At 41.6% G+C, this 25,941-nt stretch overlaps 1 protein-coding gene across 1 annotated transcript in view; it reads right to left on the bottom strand.

The window, feature by feature from the left end:
* Nucleotides 1–25,694, bottom strand: part of BLNK (B cell linker) — a 67,128-nt gene extending 41,434 nt beyond the window's left edge. The window contains exons 1-3 of the mRNA XM_033130087.1: nt 25,430–25,694; nt 6,759–6,824; nt 3,351–3,400 (exon numbers count right to left, since the gene is read on the bottom strand). Of these exons, the coding sequence (XP_032985978.1) occupies nt 3,351–3,400; nt 6,759–6,824; nt 25,430–25,476 (163 nt within the window). The 5' untranslated portion in view covers nt 25,477–25,694. The remainder of the gene's footprint in view (nt 1–3,350; nt 3,401–6,758; nt 6,825–25,429) is intronic.
* Between the last annotated feature and the right edge of the window lie 247 nt (nt 25,695–25,941).

The raw sequence follows: 25,941 nt of genomic DNA, 5'->3' as shown, positions 1-25,941 counted from the left end.
GGAATGCTAGCTGCTTGGGTGTAATCTATTCTGCTCAGTGGACCGTGAGGTCCCTGCAGGCAATGGTCCCTCCTCAGAGATAAAGCAGGGTTGCTGGTCTGAACTGCAAGCAGCAGGCTCCACCCTGGCCTGATCTGCATCTGTAGGAGGTCCAGGCTTCCGTTCTTTGTGTAATTCAAGCCTTGTCCTACTACACTCTAACTAGAGGGACTGTGCGGATTCTTCTGCTGACCTCTGGGGGGCGCTGGCCCTTTCCATTCTTTGTCGTGAAGATCAGCGGCACCAAGGTCAACTCGCTCTGCTGGTTTAGAGGGTTGGGGAAGCCATTTGCTTCTGGAACTGTAAAAAGGACATAATCCTAGCATCCGGGGCTGTTTCAGGAGACTTGGGAGGACCCAGTCTGCATAGGCCTCAAGGGAGCACTTGACAGGCCTCTTGGGGCTCCAGATGTCTGATGGGTTAAGGTCTCCAAACACTGGGACCTCTGAGCTCCTTGAAGATGCCCTGGGTTCTTCGAGGAGCTGTCAGGGCTGTTTTCTGAGGCCCTGGGCTTTTAACTGCTCAGGGTCCCCAAGGCTCAGGGGAAGCAGCTGGAAATGCTCCTGGGACATGAGATGGGGGTGGGGAGGGGAATGGCAAGGGAAGTACTAACTGCAGATGGTGATGGTGTTTTGCCAAAAGGACCTTTTCCGTGGGGACTGAGTGTAAGAGCAGAGAGGAGACTAGGCAAGGCCCTGTTGGTTTGGTGAAGCAATAGAATGAATTCTGAGATCCTGGAACTTCAGTGGATTTATCTTGCAGTTCAGGAGAAGTAAGGACCGAGTTGGTGGTTTGTAACAGGTTTTTCAAATTTAATATACATTCACATCCCCTGGAGCTCTTGTTAAAAAGCAAAATTCTGATTCTGTAGCTATTTAGAGGGGCAGATATTCTGCATTTCTACCAAGCTCCCAGGTAATGCTGATGCTGCATTTCAATTCAATGCTGATGCATAGCACTTCAAGTAGTAGCAAAGGCCTGGAGGACACAGCTGAGACCCAGGAGAGATTAAGGACAAATTGGAAGATGCAGCTTCCTAAAGCCAGGGAAGTTTAGGAGAAGCTCACTGCATCCCTGGGCCCTGGGCTCCAAAGGTTTGCCTTTGTGGGAGGTTAGAGTATTAGCATTGGTGAGAACCTGACAGAACTTCTAGTTCAGTCGCTGCATGATACAGATAAGGAGAGCAGAGCGAGTGGTCCAAGGTTACACAACCAATTAGAGGCTAGACATTGAAGGACCTTGTGTGGAGACTCAGTGACTTGCAGTTCCTCTTGTTGATGATGTAGAGCCATGAGAATATTTAAGCAAAGGTATTTCAGAACAGTTCTCTGGTGGAGGTTTAGAGGACCACTTGGGATTAGGAATTAAGGAGATGACTTACAGGCTTCTGTACTAGGACAAGCAACAGTGACGAGGGTGAGCTGTAGCTATGTGAATAGTGAGGGACAAAATATTTGAGAGACACTTAAAAGCTGGAATTAATAAGATTTCGAGATTAATATTTTTGTAGAGGGGGAAGGAAGAGGAGGAATCAAGGATGATTCCCTGGTGTGAGAGGGTTAGGCAAAAAGATGAATAAATGATGAATGCTACCTGTCCTTTTGTCCAAATAAAAAATATGGGAAAAGGAGGGGGCTGGGAGAGGGAATGAGCAAGAAGAAAGTTGAGTAGTTGAGTAGGAGAGGATCATCAGGAGATGTCCATCCTGAAATCAGATATATCTGTCTACTTAGGTTTCCTAGGATTGCCTCTGAGCTACTAACATTTGTGTCCAGTATCTACAAAGTGACAAATCATCCTGCTCAGACCCCAGGACTTGAATTAAATGTCACCTCCATAGACCTTCCCTGACGACCTAAGCTGTTCCCCCACGCATCCCATAGTGATGTCCTGTCACTCCACCTGCCATTTTCTTTCATAGGCAGTTACCATGTTTGGTAATTTATATTTACCTGTTGGTATTTTTGTTTATTATCTGATGCCCCACTAATCATTGAGCACCTCAAGGTCAGGGATTATATTTTGTTCTCCACTTCATATCTAGCACAGTGAGTATCACACAGGAAGCCTCGTGTAATATTTGTTGGGTGAATCATAGTAAGTGTGGAACAGCTGAAGCACCTGGAAATGTTTCTTCTAGGGAAGAAACCATTCAAATGACCCTAACTTCTAACTCTATCCTTGAAGTTGCACAGAACAACTCAGTTTCCACTGTCTTTAATATTTAAAGACTTGTAGTGTGAGGCCATAGGACAAACTATGGAAGCCACGAGGAAATGAACCACATTTATATCCTGCCAGGGCTGTCTGTCCTTGAGTGGACCAGACAGACTTGGGCCTTGTTTGCGGTACATAGTAATGGGCTAGGTGTAAGCACTGGATTGGATGTTAGATTATATCACCTCAGGGACTCCTTTTAAACCTGAGACTCCATGATTCCATAATTTCCCCATCAAACCCTTGGGTATTTAACAGGTGTAGTCTGCTTTGTTTTCATTTTTAGAACTTGGAGAGAAGAATGTATTTGTTTTTTCACTAAGGATTGTATAGATCTGTCCATGTCCAGGAAATCTTTACATGAAGTCAGTAGAGAGCGATTTTAGACCTATCCTGTTCTAGAAAAGGAAAGTGTGTTGGATAATTTACTTTGCTCACCACTGCCATAAACACTACGAATGTCAAGACTAACTGCTCTCCCCTGACAAAGCTGATCTTAGTTGTAGTGAGGTTGCAGGGCTAAACGCAAAGGGGATTGAGTAACTATGTGCTGTCAATAATTTATTCCCATGCTCCCCTCTCAAATATCCATTTTTACAGTTCTTTATCCAGGAAACCTTCCCTTCCCCATCTGCTCCACCTCTCCTTAGATGAGAGCTTGCTGCCGTGAGCTTCCACAGACCTTTGTGTGTCAGATCACACTGAACTGTAATTGCTTCAAACATCATCTGTGTTCCCTTCTAGACAACACATTCTGTGAGTGTGGAGCTATAACTATTTTGTTTAGCACTGTATTTCTACCTAAGACTTTGTATGCGCCTGGCACATGGAAGATGCTTAATAAATAGCTGATAAATAGATGAGTGGATCGATGGATGGATGAATGGATGGATGGATGGATGGATGGATGGATGGATGGATGGATGATGGGATACTACGTCCCCACTATAGTCAAATGCCTAATAGACTGGTCATTCTTAAAATTAGGATGGGCACCTTTTGTTTTCATATGAATAGAACATAGTTCCCTTTTCAAGAAGTAAATATAAACATTAAATTAACCAATAGTCCAATTATTTTAGAAATACTCTTACCGGAGGCATAGTCCCTTCGAGGAACACTTGGAGGTGCTTTGACTTTCAGCCTGTAATTAACAACCATTAGACAAATGGTCAGTGTGTAGGACAACTGTTGCCAAGGACCATAATATAAACAGATATAGAGGTAATAGATAAATTACTAGTAGAATAATGGCTTGTTTTGGATCCATCACATTGAAAGGCTAGATATATTGAATATGTAGCAAAGCCGTTAATCAAAAATTTCCCACCTCTCCCCATCCCATCAGTGCACACAATGGCTGTGACTTGGCAAAGGTGCAATACAACAGATAAAGGGCTCCAAAAGATCAGACTCCTAGTAAGCACTGAATTCAGAGGTTCAAGGAAGATAATTGTTGATTGGTTGACAGGAAGGTAAGAGAAGATGAACTCTATTTTAATAAATAACAAAAAAATGCTTTAAATAACAGGAAAAATTAGCTGTAATTTTAATTGTAGGTTAGACTGAAATTATTTTTTGCACTATTAAAAAAAGTGCCAGGTAAGTGAGCAGTGAATGTCTCTAGGTTGGGGATTGTGATATTTAGCTTATTTAGAAGTTGCACTGTTTAAAGCACTTTCAAAACTACTTTAGTATCTTTATACACATATAAAATGTTTTGAATATTTACAATCCTTCTTCACTCATTAAAAGAATAAAATTAAAATTACAGTTTAAAAATGTGTCCCAATTTTAGGCTTTTTATAAGTACTGACAACACCTCCCCTTCCTTTATTTGAAATGGATAAGGTTTGTAATAAATTATTATTTTTAATAAGTTATGCATTTTATTTAAGAATGATTTACTTAATTAAAAATTACAATATATAAATAAAGACTATATCCAATAGCTTTTATTAACGAAAACATCACATCCATTATAAGCAGTATATAAGGTAATCATTACATACAAAATATATTTCATTTCTTAGGAAAAAAAGCAGTTCAGAAATTCATGTTTGATTATAAAAAAACGGGACTTATGCACCAGAATCATAATGTTGCAAAAATAATAATATTTATATTTGCATAGAAATTCTGCTTTTTGTTTTCCCAAAGGTTCTCATATCTATTATTTCATTCAATTCTTACAGCAAGGCAGCAAGGTGTGCAGGGAAGATATTATCATTAGAGCTATGATTAGGTCCAGAGAGAGATTACCAAAGGTGTAGGGAAGAAAAACAGAAAACAAAACTGGGTCTGGTCCAGGTCTGTTGATGGACCAGTAAAATTTCAAAAAGCACAAACCAACTATCAGTCACTGAGCACCAACCAGGAGTAAAAGTTGTGGTTTGGGCCTCACTAGGAGCCGGCAGCTGTACGCTAGCCCCCAACACTTCAACATTTTCTCATTTGGCCATGGACCAGTGACGACTCTGTCACGGTCTTGTGTTAGGAAACCAGTGTGTTCAACTGTGCTTCCTCCTTTCAAAGTGGCACCTGTTGCCTGGCTACGAGTGAGAGCTAAGAACTGCATGTCACTCAGAACCAAAGGGCCACTGACTTCACCCGGAGTAATGACTATTTGGCAGCCGTGTTTTCCAAACAGAAGAAACATAGTTTGTCAAGTAAAAATACTTTTGGGGACAGTGGGTATAATGAAATAGAAACTGCCTGGAAGAATTTGAGTTCCATGGCTGCTGTAAGTATGACTGCCTATGGAATACACATTTTATAGAGAGGCTTCATAATACTGAGAAAATGTGTGTGTTGTAAAACTGGAGACTGGGAGGGTAATTCATCTAGACTTGCGAGTGATTTAAACAATGACCAGCAGGACATTTCAATGAGATTCTATATGTATCATAAAAAAAAGAATAATGAAAATAATTACACACCTCTCCCAGTCAGAAGACAGAACATGAAGACAAATTCTCCTCTTCTATGAGATGACCATTGTCCCACAAGCAGAAGACTATTTTAACTATTTTATGATGATCACTTATATATATTGAGACTCATTTACATTTTAAACTCTAAAAACACCGTGAAAAGTGATTTCTTTTATGTTTAGCAAAGATCAAAAAGAACGAAGGTACTCTGTTCTGAAGGCATAGGGAAAAGAACTTTTATACACTATTGGTGGCATAAAAGATTTGGAAAGCAATTTCTAATATCAATAAAGATTTCAAGGCCATAAATCCTTCCACCCAAAAATTTCATTTCAGGAATTTAGTTTTCTCGTATCCACAAAATCTGCAAAAGATATTTATTGAAATACTGTGTAAAAAAAAATATATTGTGTGTGACAGTTAAACTGAAAGAAATGGCCACAAATTTTGATTGATATTATCAAATTGCCTTCCAAATATGTGCCAGTTTAAACTCCCACTCTCCCTTTAAAAAATCTCCAACAATATATAGCTGGTTGAATGAATAATAATAACACATTTAGGCTATTAACCAACTATTCAAAAAGAAATATGGTTTATTTTTACATACCAACAAAAATGTCCATGATATAGCATTAAGTAAAACCACCAAACAAAGCAAGTTTGTAGAATGGTTTATGTAGTATGATGCCATTCATGATGAAATGTATGCGTGTCTAGGTATTTATTATATCTCTATCAGTACATGTATGTGTAGTATGTAAACACATACATATAGATTTATATGCCAAACTCACTAATGACAACGTTCATTTCTGGGCAGTGGGTTAAAGTGCAGATATGAGGAAGTGGGAGATTTTGACTTTATACAATTCTGAACTCTTTGACTTTTTTTTCCTAGTGAATCTGTATTATTTTCTTAAAAAAAAAACACACCAAAAAACTTAAAACTAACAGAATAGCATTTCCCCTTTCCTCTTGACTTAGATTTTGAGCGTCAACTGCAGGTATGTACAATTTCTATTCTCTTTTAAAAAATCTTAAGAGTTTTTGGTGTACAGGAAGATTTAGAATTCTAGCTTTCCATCTCCAAGTGCCAATTGAAAACACCATTTACAATGGCAATAATTGAAAAAGCAGAAATCAAAATATGGAGAACAGTATAGCATCCTGAGGAAGTTAGGGGCTGTGTTCTTGTAACTTCTCCTTTGGATGTCTCCAACCGTGTCCTAGTGGCCCTTAGCTAAATGGTTTCAGAAGCTGATTTTCCTGCTTCTACAAATGTTGTTTTGATGCTTGTTAGTCTCCTTGAACGCATAGCTCACCCATCCTTCGGTGAGAAGGAAAAGCTAAGTGCCCTGAGTATCACCCAGTCACTCACCATGTTTCCTGAATGCAGATCTGACCACCATGCACGCTAGCCACGACTAAGAAAGGGTTACATGCTAAAGAGGTTGCAACTCTTCACTCGGGTAACAGAGAAATTTGTTTTCTTTTACTTAGCACAGGCTGACATAGATGTTATTCATATAAATAAGTGCTCATATAGTACAATGGAGTCTAACTTACTTTTTGATTTTGTTCATTATTCCGCCTTCATTGTTCTTAATATCATGGACCATCTTTTGAAGCTGCCTGTAAGAACAAAATTAAACAGAAAATATTAATAACTGGGTTGATTTAAAAAAAAAAGGGGGAAGGGGGATCCTACAATAAAACCCCAAACAGCATGGATTATATTGTATTTAATTTAGCTGACATCTGCTACTTGAGTAAAGGGAAAGTGTGACTGATTTTATAAGTAATGTGGCCATTGGGCCCTGTCCCCATCCTTTGGATGTCTGGGCCTCTCTCAGACTGTGAACAGGAATTCTGATTCCCAGGCCTGTCTGTTCTGAGGAGACAGGTAAGGTCAAAGCCCTGTGATCCTGTCATAAGCTTCACTGTTCTTTGAGCATCCACATTGCGGGGGGGGAGTTGGGGGGCCACCTTGCAGCACTCAGTACAGGCTGATACCAGGCCCTAGATTTTTTGTTAACTTTACTAGGTAGAATCTGGAAAAATTGTCATTTAAAAGTTGCACATACAGAAAAGCCATAGAGAAAATGATTAGTGAATGTGACTGCATAGATATTTGAAACTTTTGTAGAACAAAAAGTAATATGCACAAAATCAAAAGATAAGTGACATGCTGGAATAAATATCTGCAAATAATAATGATAATAATAACTACATGTTTGGATTTACAAAGAAATTTTACAATTCAGTAAAAAAAAAAGATTATGAATAATTCGGTAGGAAAATGAGCAAAGGATGTGAACACATAGCTAACACATTGAAAGAAGTACAAGTGGTCAAGAGACCAATGAAAATATGTTTAAACATCACTTATATTTAAAGAAATCTAAATTGAAACAACAATGAAATATGTTCTGCTTATTAGACTGGCAAAACTTAATATGTGTGATAATACCCAGGGTTAATGAGGATACGAGTGTACCCTGGGTATTATCACGCATATGAGGGTACAGCTATTCTTGGGAATGCAAATTGTTACAATCAATATCTGTCAAAATTTGAAAGCTCCATGCCCTTTGACCCAGAAATTCCACTGCTAGGAATTTGCCCAATGAACATTGTTATAAAACTACACCATTATATAGCTATCCACATTATATACATATAAACATTATGTATAATAACCCTAATCCTTCCTGCATCCCCCCTAAAAAAAAACCTGGAAGCAACCTAAACACCCATCAATCACTAAAAGCGAACTAGTTAAATAAACTTTTATAAAGCTACACAGTGGGATACCAGAGATCCTGTAAAAAGAAAAAAAGAAACATACATCTGATTAACACAGACCTTGACTCGTGGTCGCACGCCCAGCTTCATCTTTGACTATCCTCTTCCTTCCAATACCCCCAATTTTTGCCATTCTCAGCTTCTCACTAGACCCCCAACATTCCAGACAATTTCACCTCTGAGGCTTTGCACGTTCTGTTCCACTACTGGGCTATGTTCCTCACTCTTTTGTCTTATGAATTTCTATTTTCCCATGAGGATCCAGCTCCCAGGTCTCTTTATCTTGAAGCCTTTAAGTCATTCGCCTCCTTTTTAGGGTCCTCACTGCTCTCTGGTCTTCCCTGTTTCTAGCAGAGAATTATGTGTAGTTTTCACTCGTTACTTATCTGTATCATATGTATTTTTAAAAATTAGCTTCTATTACTTTCATAAAATGAAGAAACAAAACTATTTTCATTTTAGGACCAAAAAAACCAACTTAGGAGATGAGATACAAAAGATGTCACAAAAACTGAATAATAGTTCAAACATTGCTATTAGTACTAGAGATTAAATAACCGATAAGTATAAATTCAGGATATATAAAAGTAAAATTTACAGCTGCAAAAGTCCTGAGTGTCCATGTAACCCAATCTTCTCATTTCATGGGGGAAAAAAAATGAACCATTGAGTGATGATGAGCAGTGCTCAGGTTTGCACAACCAGGAAGCAGTAAGGAGTAGAGGACAATCTCTGTACCATCATTGCAGTGCTCTTTCCCTACGTGGACTCCCTTCCTGTGCCCAAGAAATGACCTGGAAGGGGGAAGGAATGGCTTGAGCTTAGCCTTGGGCTGGCGAGATAGAACGATTAATTATGTCTCAAATGTATGGGTGGGTCCAGATTGTGAAGACCTTTGAATGCCAAGCTAATGAGTTTGTACTTTATCCTCTAAGAAACAGGGAGACATCAAAGACTATTCATGAGCAGAGTGACATGATGAAAGGGGCAATTTAAGAAACTAAGTTTGGGGAAGGGGAGAGACTGACGGTAGGGAGGTAAGATGGGAGGCCACCAGCATTGTCTGTGGTCCAGGAGATCACAAGCGCTGTGCTGAAGGAATGGATGGGAGGGGACAGAAACAGGGAAGATTTGTCACAAGATGAAGAATCGACATAACTGGTGATGGGAGTTGAAGAGTTAAAGAGAGAAACAGGGTCAAAGAGAGCTCAGACGTCTCAAGCCTGAAGATCCAAGAACCAGATTACAAGCTCCATGTTCTTCTTTTACTTATCAGAAGTTTTAAATTTTCTAAAACTTAATAACAAAAATGAAACATACCAGAAAAATGATCAGCAGCATCTTAAACAAAACTCTAGAGTTACTGATGTGAGATCATTTAAACATTTGAAAAAGGAGGAAGTCAGCCAAAGAATCAGCAGACTGAGTGACGATCACTCCATTTTTAAAAATGGACTCATAGAACAACATCGTTAAGAGATTGGATGTTTTCTTTGCCTATATATATATACCAAAGAAAATATTAGAGAGGTTACTCCAAACTGATCATAGAAACACAGAAGTTGGAGACACGCAGCTAGCTGCGAGAAGAGCACCGGTAGATGTTCCAACCAAGTAGATGTAGACAATTCTCAGGCAGTCACCATGCAGTCCAAGGAACTCAGGGTGACACTGAATAACTCTTGCCAAGACAAAACGTCAGGCTTGACTCAGTAGTCACTGGGGAGCTGCTGCAGGCTCTTGAAGAAGCAGCCCGGTGAAAGCTGGGTTTTAGAAGCCTTAGCTGAATAGGGCCCTACCAAACCTTGAGGGCATGGACTGGACTGTCACGCTGCCAGACACAACATTTTCCTGGTGTGAAGGGGAATGTGCAGGTTTGGATCTTGGCTGCGAGAGGAGGGCCAGCCCAGGATACTGGAAGGATGATACTCCAGACTGGACCTGAGGTTAAGATGTAGGGGTACAAAAGGAAGAAGGATTTGCCTGCTTTTTTTGTTTGCAAAGATTCGCTTTAATGTGAGACCCTCTTTAATCCATTCCTAACTCCAGATTAAACCAGGAGTTTCTCTGATTAACATTACTTTGCATTCCACCTTTTCTGGAAAGACAGAGTGAAAAAAAAAAAACACAAAACGAAACAAAAAAATGCTAAATTAACCTGCTTTTTCACAGTCTTCTGTGAATGCCCTGTGGAGCTAAAAGAAAAGCAAGATGTTTTCGGATTCTTTTTTTTTTCCTAATAAACCTTAAAAACTATACCTCTTGCAGATGATACTATCTTCTGAATCCTCTTCTGTATGTAATAAAAATTATGGGAAAGGTATTTTATAAAACATCATGCATTTTCTTGGACTGCCGTGGTAATCTGGCTGAAAGATCATGAGCAACTGCCTTCCAAGTACCCCCTCGGCCCTGGTGGAGCTTTGCATCCCACCCATAACAAAAATAAAATAGACTATGAAAATGATGAGCAGCATCTTAGAAAGAACTCTGGAGTCAATAACGTGAGATTGTTTGAACATTTGAAAAAGGAGGCAGTCAGCCAAAGAATCAGCCGACCTAGTGATGGTCTGTCCTTCCACATACCTGGGCGACTCTCAGCCTGCAAAGCCCTTTCTGAAGGGCAGGCCACATCTATGGATCCCTCCCCAACTTGTGCACTCTAAGCCAGTGGGTCTTCCCTGGGGGATCTACAAAGATCTACTCTGATCACGCTGCCAGTGGTTCTCAACCTTGGCCAAACACGGGAATCACCTGGAAGCCAATGAGCTGAAGGGAGGATATGAGGCTTATGAAACCTCCCTAAGTGATGCTACTGTGTAGCCAAAGTCACGGCCACTTTTCTAGCCTAACTTTTTCTTCCAAGACGGAGATGTACAGAGATTGCCCATCGATGTAAGCTCTCATCTTTAATTCAGAAAATACTCATTGAAGAAGGTTGGACTCCTGGGGTTCAAGTCCCTGCTTGGTGCCAGGACTGGGAACACACGGTGGACAGGCAGACTAGCTATGCGCCCGACCTGTACTGATCCGAGCACAGGTGAAGGTAAAAGCTGGTCGGCATCCACAATTGATTCTGCTCTTTTCCCCCGTTGAAAGCAGACATCACACCACGGGCTAAAACTCCTGTTTGTCAGTATGTTCCTTTCCTGGGGAAGAGTGTCTGGGTATGCCTTTGGCATGCAATTATGAGTAAAGAGTCAGATTTGCCACTGGAGATATTTCAGGCAGTAGAGGGCAGGTGGGAAGACACTGTGGAGATTGGCAAGCCTTATCTTCTTTCTGCTCTTTGCAATTAAGCCTGGCCTAGGAGGAGATAAACTTGCCCTGGTCCTTTAAAAAAGGTTCTTAGCTTTCCATGCATAAGAGTTACCAGTCCCAGGAAATTTGTCAAAATGCAGATTACGGGGCCCCACCTGGGATTTTTATTCCATTGGTGTGGCTTAGGGCCCAACAATCTGATTTTTTGTTGTTGTTTTTTGCTTTCATTTTATTTTTTGGCAAGCGCATAATTTTTACTTGTCTAAGCTTAGTGTTGATTAAAATGCTCTTTTCTTACACTTGGATACAGATGGCTATATGGAAGCATTTGTTAGTACTTATTCTTAGTGCACTGAAATAATTCATCTATTTTCCAATAGTATAACTGTAGGTCAGAGATCAGAATGTCTCTCCATGTCCGGGTATGTAAATACCCATAGTTTTATGCAGAACTGAGGTCACTTTAGGCTAAAGACAAGCCACTGAGTTTCAGTCAGCTCACGACCACAGTTGCCCTCAGCTCTCCATTTGAAATTGTTAAATTTCCTCTCAATTAATCCATTTCAACCTATGTCTTTCAATCTCTCTTTCTCTCCACTCCCAGATCTCTTATCTTTTATTTTCCCTCATTCCTCTATATCAAAGATTCTAAGTTCCTCAGGAAAAGTAGAAAGGAGTTTGATGCAGGATATATGTGAACAAAGTCTAGAATGCTGTAGGGTTCTGAGGCAACTCAAGGGTCCAGCTTAAGGGACACTCTGTGTGTCTCTGTTGGGCCAGGTGGTCCCCCTGCTCTCTCATCCCTCCTTTTCTCTGCTGCTGAGCCTGGCGCTTTGCGGAATTCAAACATAGGGAATCAGTATGCCTAGCCTCCCTAACTGGAGACATAAAATGTGGGCCTGGGGACACTGCTGGCTGGGAGGCCAGTATGAAGGCAACTCTCCTGGGCCCCAGCCCAAGCCCACTGGGATAATGTTAGGAATGTCCGTTCAGGCCTCAGCTGGGCAGAAGGAAGAACCGATGGCTGCAAGGCCAACAGCTGTCATGGAGGACTTGGCTGGGACACAGTGCCGTGCCCACCATATTGGGGCCTACGGCCAAATAAATCAGCAGTACTGGTCCTAGCTTCATTTCAAATGTCAATATTTTGTTCCTCATGAATTTTTTTTTGCATTAATTTTGATTTAAAAATATTATTTATCTTGATTTACTGATTTTGGAGGGCTCCCCTGTAAAGTTTAATGTTATTATGTGTTTTATACAAGACATGTATTTGTTGTATTTATTCCCCCAATATTCCATGAATGCATACTGAGCAAGGCCCATGCAGGACACAGAGCTACCTCAACACAAATCTTGCCCTCTGGTAATGCAGGAAAGAGGTCACTTCCTCCACTTATGGCAAGACAAAAACCTGACCTATGTGAAACCAGAGGACAGATATACACGGAGACTGGGTGACTCATACAAAATAGCTTCCTTTTGGATAATTTCTGTCTCAAATCTGAAATCTCTGCCTACCAACTGTCGTTTTGAGACAGAGACCACTTTTTAGTGACTCTTCTGTCATTTGCATGTTGCAGAACTCGTCCTATCACCAGCTTCCTTCCTCTGCCCTTTCCATAGCCTCTTCTAGTCCTGCCTCAGCTTCCTCATGCCCCACTTCCTCCAGCCTGGTCTTCCTGTGGCGTTATTGGTGTTATATTTAGATTGACAAGTTTAGCAGCTCAGGCTGCTTCGTTCCAGAGACTGGCACCCTGGAGCCAGCACAGAAGATTTGACAGTGCCTTCCATGGTGTGATAACCTGAGAAAGCTTCCCAGAGCTGAGTTAGCAACCCCACCCCACTTACAGATGCAGGTACTGAGGCTCAGAGAGCTCCTGATGGTTGTCTCAGACCACACAGCTCTGAAATCCTGACTCCTAATTTTGCCTGTCGTTAAGGTAGCCACAGAAATTTGGCAGTGTGACGGGCTTGAATTTCCTGGGTCAACCTCCTCTTGTAAGGGAGGAAGTTAACCTACGAAGTCTGCAAATTAAATTCCCAAACTTGTTGCAACGAAGTTGCTAACATTTTTTGGTATCAGCGGGATTGTTCATTATGAATTTGTACCAACTGGACACACAGTTAACCAAGTTTACTATTTATAGGTGCTGAAAAGGCTGCGTGAAAAAGTTAGACGACCTGAACTTTTCGCCAACAATTCATGGCTCTTGCATCACGACAATGCACCAGCTCACACGGCACTGTCTGTGAGGGAGTTTTTAGCCAGTAAACAAATAACTGTATTGGAACACCCTCCCTACTCCCCTGATCTGGTCCCCAATGACTTTTTTCTTTACCTGAAGATAAAGGAAATATTGAAAAGAAGACATTTTGATGACATTCAGGACATCAAGGGTAATACGATGACAGCTCTGATGGCCATTCCAGAAAAAGAGTTCCAAAATTGCTTTGAAGCGTAGACTAGACACTGGCATTGGTGCATAGCTTCCTAAGGGGAGGACTTCGAAGGTGACCGTAGTGATATTCAGCAATGAGGTAGGTAGCACTTTTTCTAGGATGAGTTTGCAAACTTAATTGTCTGACCTTGTACATTCCAGGGAAATGTTGCCATTGCCCCAAGATGAATTAGCTGAGGATTCCCCCAGCTCTTTCCATCATACCCTGTTTTTCCTCTTTCTATACATGACCCGAGTCTCTGACTGGAGGCTCATCAGCTTTTCCATGGCAGGGACTGTGTCTTCCACCTTCTTATGTCACAGCCCAGAGCCACAGTTCTAGTCGCAGCACAATAAGCCACGCCAGTGGTCTGACTCAGATAACCCACGGCAACAACAGCGAATGTCAGCGCGTACTGAGCATGTTATTATGTGCCAGGTACTTCACAGCCATTATTTCATTTAACCCTGACAACTCTGAGGTAGGTCCTATTGTTATCCCCATTTTTTAAATTGTGATTAAAAAATAACCACCTAACATAAAATTTACCATCTTAGCTATTTTTATGTGTATAGTCCAGTAGTGTATTTACATACACATTATACACTCACACGTTATTGTGATTATCCCAATTTTATAGATGAGAAACTTTGCTCAGGGACATTGAGTAGCTTGCCCGAGGTCCTACACCCGGTAAATGACAGAAATGGGATTTGAAATCCCATCTGGCTAACTCCAGAACCCAGGCTCTCAACCACCCCTGGGTGACACCTGCCAACTTAGTTCAGCTTGGCCCCTCACCAGGGCAGGTGACAAACTTCACCGTGTCCCTCTTTGGGCACCTTTCTCTCTGTCCCTGGAAAAGGCTTCCAGTCCCTCTACCAGCCAAGTAGTTTTTACTGGGGACACATGTAACCCCACCACTGCCTTGCTACTGGTCCCCAAGGTTAGACACGTTGCTAGAGGGAAGCCCAGGATCTTAGAGGCTTGTTGCAGTCTTTAGGGACAGCAGAGAACAAAGACGAAGGGACAGATGGTAGGAGGAGGGGGAAAGAGAGGGTAGTGCATGCAGGTGGCCAGAGAGAATGTGGCAGGGGCTTTCTGGGGTCTGGAACATGCTCAGAAATAGAGTGACTGAGCTCAGCTGGAAGGAGGCCTGAGCACCATATCTTCATGTGCGCTTTCTCAACATACTGGTCAGAAAGAACAACTGAAGAGTCCTGGGATGGAGGGAATGGGTGCACTTTACACATGAGCATCTCGCAGCCTGCGTTGTCTTACTAACCACCTATTAACCAGAGAATGTAATTTGCAAGTGTCTCCAGACACTCTACCGTTTTTTCTTTCTTTCCTACTGAGATCTGCAAATATTTTGTGGTAGTCTTTGGCATATCTGAGCTGCTGATCTGGGTTATAAGCAGACAAAAACTGGGCTGACTTGGCACAACCAGGGGTAGGGATGATCCTACGGAAACCCTGAACCCTTTAAAAAAAAATCCTGGCGCGCTTTACCCTGTCAGAGGCAGTTGGGCCTGGGACACACCACGCTGACGCTGCTGAGGTGACAAGGAAACTAGGCTCTATGAGCTTTGAGAAGTTCTTAGAAGATTTGCCATTTAATGTGACAGCAGAAATTGTCATGGCTCTCCCCGTCTCTCATTTTAGGGGCAGGAGCCGTTGGGGCCTGGAGGGCTGCAGCACTTTCTTTCCTTTTGGCACTGAGAAAACCTCTCTTGGTTCTTACTCTCACCCACCATGCAGCAGGGAGGAGCTTGGGGAAAGAGAAAACATTATCGCGTTAAACCGATCATTCTCAAATTTGTAATACCAAATGACAAATGATTCTAATCATGTTTCAGATAATTCCAAAAACGCAATCCTATGTACTTCTAGAAAAGGAATGTGTTTTAAGAATTTGAGAGTGTTCTTTTAAAAAATTAACCATAAGAAGAAAAAAATTAGTCTTAGCAATGTCTACAGGGTACACTGTAATATTGTCCCCACTTGTCCGGGCATCCATTTGCACAGTTCAAATATTTTCAGGGAGTAAAGAGTGGTTTTGAGGAATGGTATTTCCCATCTGCTGAAAAAATTGGACTCCGTTAAGCTCATTTCACTGGGGTCTGAGTAAAAGGATATTGGGAAATATCATGTGTAAGGATTGAAGTGGAGGGAAGCACTGTAATTCTTAAAAACCATCCAGAAATGTTTATCAATAATACATTTTAAAAACTTTGAAACAATATCTAATTGGCCAAACAAAAATATGACCATGGGTCCCCCAAATGTACTATTTTATGGTAGGTATGAAAAATAATTTCATTATCAAATTTTGTATTGTGGTAAAATACACATAAGGTGAAATTCATCACTTCAACCATTTCAAAGTATACAACTCAGCGGCACTTAGGAAATTCACAATGCTGTGACACCACGACGACTATCTAGAACATTTTCATCACCCCGAAAGGAAACCTCATACCCTTAAAACACTCATTAGCAATTCTGAAGCTGATATTTTTCAATTGACTTTTTAAAAAAATTATTATTATTTTTTTATCAGTTGACTTTTGAGGTATTTACATGAATAACCTTTTTCTTTTTTAAATCCTGTTAAAAGATTGTCTTCATCGGGTATATTAGGCCCAATCATCTAGGATTGGTTTGGCAACAGTGACGCTCTTTGAATGTGGAGATGATATGAAATCAATAGTCTCTCCATTGTAAAAAGAGGACTTTGACCCTGAACAGGCTGCGGAGACCATTTGAAAGGCAATACAGTCACATATATGTAGAGGGTCCAGTTTTCCAGTGATTTAGTATTACATTTTCCTTCTTTTCTTGGAAGTTTGTATTTGCTTCTCTGGTAATGATTTGCACTAAGATAAGAAGACTGTTTTCCTTCCGGTCCGGTATTGAATATGGACATCACTATGCTTTATGTGCTTAAAAGATTATTCTTCCTCCTGCAGATTTTTGTACTTTGGACCAAGGAAAGTTATGAAGTCAACAACAACAACAAGCTGAACAGGGATGACATTTCCTTGTCCCTGTGACTCACCTCTGTAATCCTCCCATCTAAGCACCCTTAGTCACAGCCTCCCGCTGGGAATTCCCTGACTGAGGTGTGGCCCCGCTCCCCTGACCTTTCCCTTTTCTTTATCACCACTTTCCTGAACAATGTCCCATTCTTTCAGCTAACAGCTGTTGACTGAGCTACCTCTGTGTGTGAGAGAGAAGAGCACAGCTCTCTGCCCGCTCCGTCTGACCTGGCTGTCCGATAAAGGATTCCCGCCTGGGTATTAGTGACAGATACTGACTTAATGTCTGAACCTATTATACTCAGAGGTGTTTAATTGTGAACCAGGGCTAGGAGACACTGCCTTATTCCACGTGGGTGCCTCTCTAATGACACAATTTGGGGCCTTGGATAAGCCCAGGCCAGGAATTTTGGGGGAGGGGGACACTCACTGAGCTCTTACTCTCTATTCAACATACTTACTGTTACAACATCCCTATTATGTTATATACTATTATTCCCATTTTCCAGTTGATAAAGCTGAAGCTGAAAAAGATTAAGTGACCTCCTCAAAGACCATGAGCTAGTAAATGCAGAGCAATTGTTGAAACCTAGGTCTGCCCAATTCCAAAGTTCGTATTTTTTCCAGTACAGCAAAAACAGCTTTCTGGGGGCACTTCTTAAATTATACCACGTTGATCCTATATGCTCAGTCTACACGTGAGACCAACTGTGCTCTTTATAATTATAACTCAGTCTCAGATGACATGAACTATTGTGGGAGCATTCTTCGAAAAATACATGTCAGTAGGATACCAAACACACCTGAGTCAGCGTGGAATTCAAGTGTGGACTTGGAAACATGTACTAGCCAGAAATACTGACAGCATGATTCTGTAGGGCTTCTTCACTGGAGTGTCTGACTAGTAAATTAGTTTCCTTTTAGTTAAAAAAAATACATATATAGATCTAGGGAAAATTTAGAACACAGACTAAGGTAGAATGTTGTATTGGCCAGTAAATGATAGGGGGGAAAAGGAGGGTGTGGCCCACTCTTCTTCCCGGCAGGCACACATGGAGGTGTAGTTCTAGAATGTGCTCTGCTAGTGTGAGCTGGAATAGGTAACTTCACCTCCCTGGGCCGAGGGAGTGGGTAAATGGGGCCGAGGAGATGGCGTCTTAGGCCCTTGCCAGGTAACCCTATGTGATTGGGATGAGGACACTGGTGACCATGTCCCTACACATTGCAGGGGGAGCAGACTCCGCCTCGTGGCTCATGGAACCTGTGGCCAGCACTGGCTACTGAATTTCTGGGGTCCAATGTAAAATGAAAACACAAGGCCTCTTGTTGAAAATTATTCCGAATTTCAAGACGGCAGTAGCAGAGCATTACAGCAAGCACTGGGGCCTTAGAGCCTTGTGTGAGTGCATGGCCAGACTCCCAGGAAGCTGGCCTCTGCAGCGTGTTCCCTACACTGTGGGAAGGGATGCAATCTGGAGTAGGTCTGGGGCCCCAGCTAGCCTGGGGGAGGCAGGGACTCCTCTCAGGTAATGATTTCCTTTCTCAGGAAAATGGCCAGTGCAGAAGCATGACTTATCAAGGAGACACAACATGTCCCTTAAGGTGGCTTCCTTGCCTTGCTTTGGAAACAGCCATGCTGGATTGAGGGAAGATGCCATGTTTGGGGGCCTAGACCAGAATGCTGTAAAAAGGTTGTGAAAACATCTGACTAAAAAATAAGCCTGCAGGTGTAGCTTCCTGAGAAGGGACAGGTAGGAGAAGGTGGGCCAGACCAGGAGGAGGAGGCACCTGCGAGGGGAACTCTTTGGGAGCAGACAGCCCTCAGCTGTCTGGTTAAGTGGACTTAACAGGTTTCTTGGCAAGGCCATTTCTATAGTTGGCAAGAACACTGCAGCCCCTTAAGCTTGGAGGCAGAATCTAGACTCACCAATGAGACGTGAGCATCTGACATTACAACAGACAGCAGTGCCATGCCAGCCTGGATCCTTCACATATACTGGGGGTGCCAAAAAAAATGTACACAAGTAGACACTTTGGTCAGCGCCACTCAAGCAGTAGTTCACCATAATCAGAAGTGTCTGGATGCTGATGGTAACCACTTTGAGCACCTCTTGTAATTGTGGAAGTCAAAAGTGACTTGTATTCATCTTTTGTTATCGGTACATATTCAGTATTACAATTTTAATACAGTTTTCTTTTCTTAAAATGTGTATACATTTTTTTGGCACCCTCTGTGTGGCCTCTCACCATTCCTAGTAGCATAAGAGAATCAGGCAAACTGTTTCCTGACATCTGGATAAGATCAACACCAATTTAAAAAGTCATGAGGTTGAGGTGGGGGGAGATAAAGAATTGTTTTATAATAGTGCTGGAGTAAACATTAAAAAAAGTTGCACCTTCAAAACCCATCCATCAGTTTCATAAAATATGCATCAGTGGCCACAGGGAGACCAGGTAAGAGAGGATGAAACTGCAGCAGACACCACCCCAGGTGATGGGAGAGTCATTCCAAATCTGTGCCTCATGTGGACCTCAGGACAATACCAGCTGTTCCGAGACAGGAACAGCATGGCCCCTTCCGTGCAGCACTTAGCCGTTGAGTCAGAGCCATAAGCCCTTGGACGTCTTAATATCTATGTTATCACTTAATTTGCTTTTTATCCCAATCTAAGGGTTTCCACTCAATATTTGTCCAATCTACTCACAGAGGTAGAAACAGAGACTATTCTAAGATGACCTCATGTCTGGAAATCTTTTTTTGCTCTGTTCTCTACCCAGGAGAGAACAACGTATACTTCAATGGTGCATGTTGTTCATGGAATCTAGTTTTGTTGGACACTAAAAATGAAAAACAAAAACAAAAACAAAAACAACTCATTGCAATACAGGCCTAAGCACCTCCCCTTGGCAACTCCTAAGCCCTTCCCCTTGGCAACTCCTCACCCAAACCATTCCACGCAGAGGAAGATCAGTCCAGTGAGCAGAAGTCACATCCGTTACTAAGACATATGTTATGTATTCTAAACGTCACATACATACTGTCACTATGAAAGCGTACAAATGAATATGTGCTTCTTGGGCTAGACAGCATTTGTTCTGCTTGGTCTGAATTAGAGTTTCTCAACAGGAGCACTATTGATATTTTGGGCCAGATAATTTTTTTTGCTGTGGGGACTGCTCGGTACAATGTAGGCTATTTAGTAGCACCCCAGGCATCTACTACTAGGTGCTAGTAGTTCCCCTTCTTAATTGTGACAATCACATGTCCCTTGGAGAGCAAAATTGTCCCTGGTGGAGAACCATTGATCTAAATGATGCAGCTATGACTCGGAGGGTGGCAGGGGAAGGATATTTCTGTGGGGTTTATTTAAAAGCCAAAGAAAGCCATCTGGTGTTTCATTTTCTCTGTAACAAGCTGCCACTTAATTTCTCTTTTTTTCTCAATCATATTCTTCAGCAAGCCTAGGTTCCTTGATGTCATTGCATGAGGGCAATAGTAAGGTCCTCTTTGAAAATGAACCAAACTAGTAAACTATACACAGAACAGGCGAGGTTCGTCATCTGGATGAGACCTGTGCCTAAAACGTTTGGTACTAGCCCAATGTCCCCAGTCCAGTGCTGTAGGAGGCAGGGCTGCAATGTAATTGTGGTTCAGTTCTGGGAAACCTAATTAACTGTATCATAACCCATTGGGAGACTGGTTGCTTGGAGAGAAAGGATGTGTTCAAACATGTCAAACAGGCAATCATTAAATCTAGGAGAGAGTGTGCCTTGGATATGTGGACTCTGGTTTAGGGTTTTCCTGGCACAGCCATGCCCAAAGTAGATGAGAAAGAGTGCCTTGAATTTTCTTAGCTGCTGATCCTGAAATCCATACGTACTAAGCAAATTTCTAATAACGTGGCTCCAGTGTAGCTTGCCCACAAGGAGAAAGAGGCTTTGTCTGAGTGTTCTACCAACAGATGTGACACAATATGGGCCAGTTGAGTGGATTCTCAGACGACATAACACATGTTAGCAGTGTGAGGAGAATGGGAAACCATGCTTCCTGGAAAGTCTATCTTATTTCTACCATTAGATGCGATGCCTCCTTTTTGCCCTCCACATCAGTGCTGGCCTGTGAGCTAAGCTTATAAAGAATGAGAACAGAGATGCCCCTACACACATGAATTGCTCTATCAAACATGGGCCCCTTGGGCAGCTTCCTGCTCTGCTTGCCACTCCAATTAAAGGGGATTTGGTCTATTACCATGAGTAGGAAGAGAGACGGGAAATGGTCACTCATGATGGATGGGTTGAAGTAAAGTTGTTGTTTCTACTTTTTATTACTTGTTATACTGACCATGTGACAGATATCATTCTGGAACGTTCTGCCGATGTCATCTTACTTATTCTTCACAACAAGCCTCACAACAAGTGAGGAAGGCATCTCTAGTTTTATTTGACTGTTGAGGAAACCGAGGCTTAGACAAATTGAATGAGACCCATAGCTAGTAACTGGCAATTGGAGCCCTGCCCTTTGGGGCTCCAGTTGCATTGTTCTTCTAAATACATCATAGCTATCTTCTGGATAATCTTATCTGGATGCTGTCTAGATGCATTCTCTGACCCCAGTGTCCAAAGTTGGGCAGCTTTCAAAGCAATAAGAAAAGAATTGGAAGATATTTTGCAAACTGGTTGTCTCACATAAGTTGATGATTCAATCAGGAAATATTTCCTGAGAGTCATAAGATAAAATACTAGCCTTAGAGGATGTATAACATATGTCAAGCATTGTCTCCATTCTTAAAGGGTCACACAGCATCAGAGTAGAGAGGGACTTTGGTAATCGTCTGCTCTAAAGTCCTCATTTTGTAGATGGGGGACACAGGGGAAATGAGATCCTATTCAGGATGGTGTGGCAGTAAAGAAAGGGACATATATGGAAGCATCATAAAAGAAAGACTACAGGGTGTGCTTGGTGAGTGGAGGTCCAGAGAGGAGGATGAATCAGACTCTGGGCTGATGATGATACCATGATACCGTTAACAGAAACAGGGAGGACCGGAGAGGGAGCTAGTGGCGGACAGGTGAAAAGAAGGTAAATTTGTTTCTGAGGAATTGAAAAGTCAGCTAACTGGAAATTCCAAGTGAGGATTCCAAGACCTGAGCAGTCGTATCCCAGAATCTGTTAAATAAGATCATAAAATGATTTAGGTTCTACTGCCTTTCTTTCTTTAAATTCTCCACTAGCAGTGAGATTCAGATACCCACGCCAGAGCTCTGTCAGGCTCAACAGTTTTATTAGCCACTTAAATTAAGGCAGAGAAGGGATATTTGTCACGACTACAATCCATGCAAAGCTAAATGCCGCAGGTGTCAGTATCGACAGGTAAAATAGCCAAAATAGCCAGAAAGAAGAACTGAAAACTAACATGAAATTTATCAAGGATCAATGTAAAGTCCTGTGTTTATGTTCAGAAAATCAATTGCACACCTATAGAATTAATAAGAATAACAATATTGATATTGAGAACTACCATTTTTAAATTCAATAATTACTGTTTGCCAGAATCACTATGTGTCAATGCTTCATAGAATGACTGATTTAATCCTTACAACAGCCCGATAAGATCAGGTCCTGTTATTACCTCTTTCTTACCAGCTGAAGAAACTGAGACCAAGGAGATTAAGTAAACTTTCCTAAAATTACACATATGTTAGTTGGACTGAAAAGCATCACTTTAACCAATAAGATAAGGATTGGGGTGACTTGGTTTCACCACACTCAACGAGCCTTTGCATGTATAAAAGTGAGTGTGTTTATAGGTGCTACAAAGAAAAAGACGTGAGCACAGATGAGAGTCAATTGAGAGGTTATTAAAAACATAAAAATATAAAATTTCAAAGTTTCACTCACTTAAAAAGAATATAGTTCATGTGATTCAGGATTGTAAATTTTGAAATATTTACCTAGAAGTGTAAACTTTTTAGGATCCTAGGAATGTTTACTGTGAAAGGATTGAGAAACCAGGTTTTAGCTGGGTTTCTGATGATAATGTTATCTTATAAAATCCAGGGAAAACCATAGTTAAGAATTAACTAAAAGATCTTGAGAGTTTATGGATTCCTTCATGTAGTACTTCAATGGTTAAAAAAAACAAACCAAAAAAAAACACAAGAAAAGAAAAACGAGACTCTGTGCTCACACATTTCTGTGGTCACATGCAATTTAGCCACCTCGCCTTTCTCAATTCTTCCACAGCAGAAACTCTCAGGGCAAATTCTTATCCCCAGCTGCGTCCATCTGGGAACCTTCTTTTTCTCCTTCATTTTGAGAATCCCTTGTTTCCCTCCAATCCTGCCTGTTCTCCTTTCCTTGGTTGATTCTGCTTTTCCTGCACTCCTGGTCACTCCTTCTGCCTCTAGTTTCTTTTCAGCCCTGGAAATATATTGCCTAGATCAGGGTCATCCCTTTTAGACTCCCTTGATGGACACTTACTATCTCTCTATTTTTGTGGCTAAGAATTTAAGCAAATTCTCACATAAACTTTGATAAACCTAAGCGTATAAACACAGCTCTTCATTTATATTGTCATCTGGTGCCAAATAATTGCAGTTAGGCAACCTTTTGTATTGGTGTTACTAGTCAGGACAGGATATAAACCACAGGGATCAAGTATTTTATTTATCTATTTCTCACTATCCCATCTAATTACAGAAAAGATTTAAGATGGTGCTTCAAGTCCATTGTGTTTACAATTTCATTTCTTTGAAAATGTCCACGCTGACAGTGTACATTTTACCAAAACAGGCCAATTCTGAACAGACAACTGAATAACCAAGTGGAAAAAAAAGTTATTTCTGCCTAAACAGATGAGTGGAGTGTATGATTATCCACAATATAATTTTGGTTTTCTACCCTGTAATCCATGGTTGTATATTGTCTATCAACTGTTACATGATCAAGCTGGACTTTGTCCGAAAGGGAGGGATCATAAAGTGATTTAGGTTCTATTGCCTTTTTTCAAATTCTCATCTAGAGTTTCTGAAAGAGGTTGTAAGCCTTAGGATAGCTCCAGGTTATGGAACATATCTTTCAAAACCCTCTTGCTCATAGGAGAGAAGCCCTGATATCTATTCCTTAGTAGTTTCTTTGGCATGTCTTTCCTGCCTCTCTGTCCTTTCCCCTCTCACTGCTGTGCCCCAAGTCCAGACCTGCAACACTAGATGCTTGGGTTACTTAACTGTCCCCCTCCTACTGGGTTTCCTTGCTTCCAGTCTCCATCCCCCTTCAGCCCACCCTGCCAACCTCCCATAAGCGTGTTGGCAGGACATCTCTAACAGTGTAAACCATTTTCCAGCTCTCTGTGGTGAGAGCCCTCCCTGTCCTCTGTAATTGGGCGCTACCCTACGCATCCAACCTTGTCAGGACCGCCTGGTCCCACATGCCCTACTCTCCGGTCTCCGTTGGATAGGAAACTCTCTTCCTCATCCCTCACATGGACCGTCTAAATGTCAGCTCCAAGTGTCAGCTTTGCATTTCCTCCCTCCTAGCACATAATACTTCCCTTCCACTTCTACACCTCCTTTCATGCCCCCAGCCTCCCAAATCCTAAAGCTCTTGAAGCATCTTCTCCTTGAAACCTCCAGCTCCTCCAATTCCTAGCTTACACTCATTTAGTCACTTACTACTTGTCTGGTTTTACCTAACCCCCTCCTAGGAGGTGCAGCAACTTGAGACCAAGGGCAAGACTGCGATACCTTCTTGTCCTTGCCTGTGCAGACCACACAGCAGCAGCCAAGAGCGTGCCCTCAAAATGGCTGACTGTGTCCTGTGCTCGTGCCGATTCCAGGGCAGCAGTTCATGTCACCATTTACCGAGCACCTACCAGGTGTTAAGACCCATAGTCTCACTGTGAAGGGCTGCGTCTCTGCCAATTCCAGACTACTTGCTCTTAAATTTTGTCTCAAAAGCTCGAATTCTCTGGCTCCTAATATCTGTGGTAACTTGCCACATGTGACACGTCACCCCATGAAAAACTGAAGCTCAAGCAGTAGTTGAAATACAAACCAGTCATTGAACATTAAAAAATTCCAGTTTCCAAAAACCATGAAACACAAAGAAGAATTTCAAAATCAAAATTTTGGAACTCTTCGTTTCTATAGATCAAAGAAGTTTCTTGATTCTTGCCCGCCCTGGGGTCATTTCTGGTTTATTCTTTCTAAGTGGATTTTTATAGATAATTGTTACACTGACATGAAGACATGGGAAAAAACAGATCTAATCTCCCCCAAAACACTTGATATATACCCACAAAATAAATAAGAGACAGTAAAACTATAATGAATACACCTGATTATAACAATCTTTCACATTACAAAGCAATCCACAATGAAATGGTTGAGGACTCAGCTTAGGCAAACCCTTCCTTAAAAAAGGTGGTTGTATTCAGACTCTGAAAGCTGACCTTTGGCCTCTCTTTTTTATTCTCCCTCCAGAGCTTTACACTTTGTCTCTGGCAAAAGCCTGCTAAAATAAGCCTACTTGTTCCTACATATTTCTTTAAAAATGTCATCTACTTCCCCATAGTAGTTGCCACCCTCTGCCTTAGAACTAGTAAAGCATTCCAGGATTTCAGTATTTCTGAGATGCAGTAAGATCACTGGAAAAAGCGAAGAAGAAGTATTGGATGGGGACAATCTTACCTCAACTTCTGACTGGCAGGAACAGTTAATTTATTAAGCTTGTCCATTCTTTTTGGTAATAATGAGCCACAGATAACCGTCCAGTGGTAACGTCAGCAGTCCCTGGCCCTGCTAGGGGGTAGCATGGTAAGCCTTTGATCTCAAGGATCCCCAATCACTGGAGTCTGATCTCCGAGAGTGCAGGCTGCTGGCAAACACCCTGGCACCAGGGAGAAGTAAAACTTGCTCGAGCACATAGTCAAGTTTCATGTTTCTACATAATCATGTGACCCGGGTAGCCAGCCAGCTTGGCTGATTACTCCACATTGTGTAAACTCTAATAGTGAAACCTATTGGACATGCAAATTTCTTTCCAGCTGCTTTCTTTTATAACCAGATTTTTAACCAGGTCAGGGCAAGCTCTGACTGGTCACTACTTCCTGTTGTCTCAAACACATATAGTTGTGTTTTCAGCAGGTGTCATGCTGTCCCCAGCAGCTTCCTGGGCTCAAGGAAAAGCAGAATAGTCATTT

Source organism: Rhinolophus ferrumequinum, chromosome 16, assembly GCF_004115265.2.
Source record: "Rhinolophus ferrumequinum isolate MPI-CBG mRhiFer1 chromosome 16, mRhiFer1_v1.p, whole genome shotgun sequence".
Classification (NCBI taxonomy): domain Eukaryota; kingdom Metazoa; phylum Chordata; class Mammalia; order Chiroptera; family Rhinolophidae; genus Rhinolophus; species Rhinolophus ferrumequinum.
Note: the sequence above shows the minus strand (reverse complement) of the source record. Positions and strands in the feature narration are given on the sequence as shown.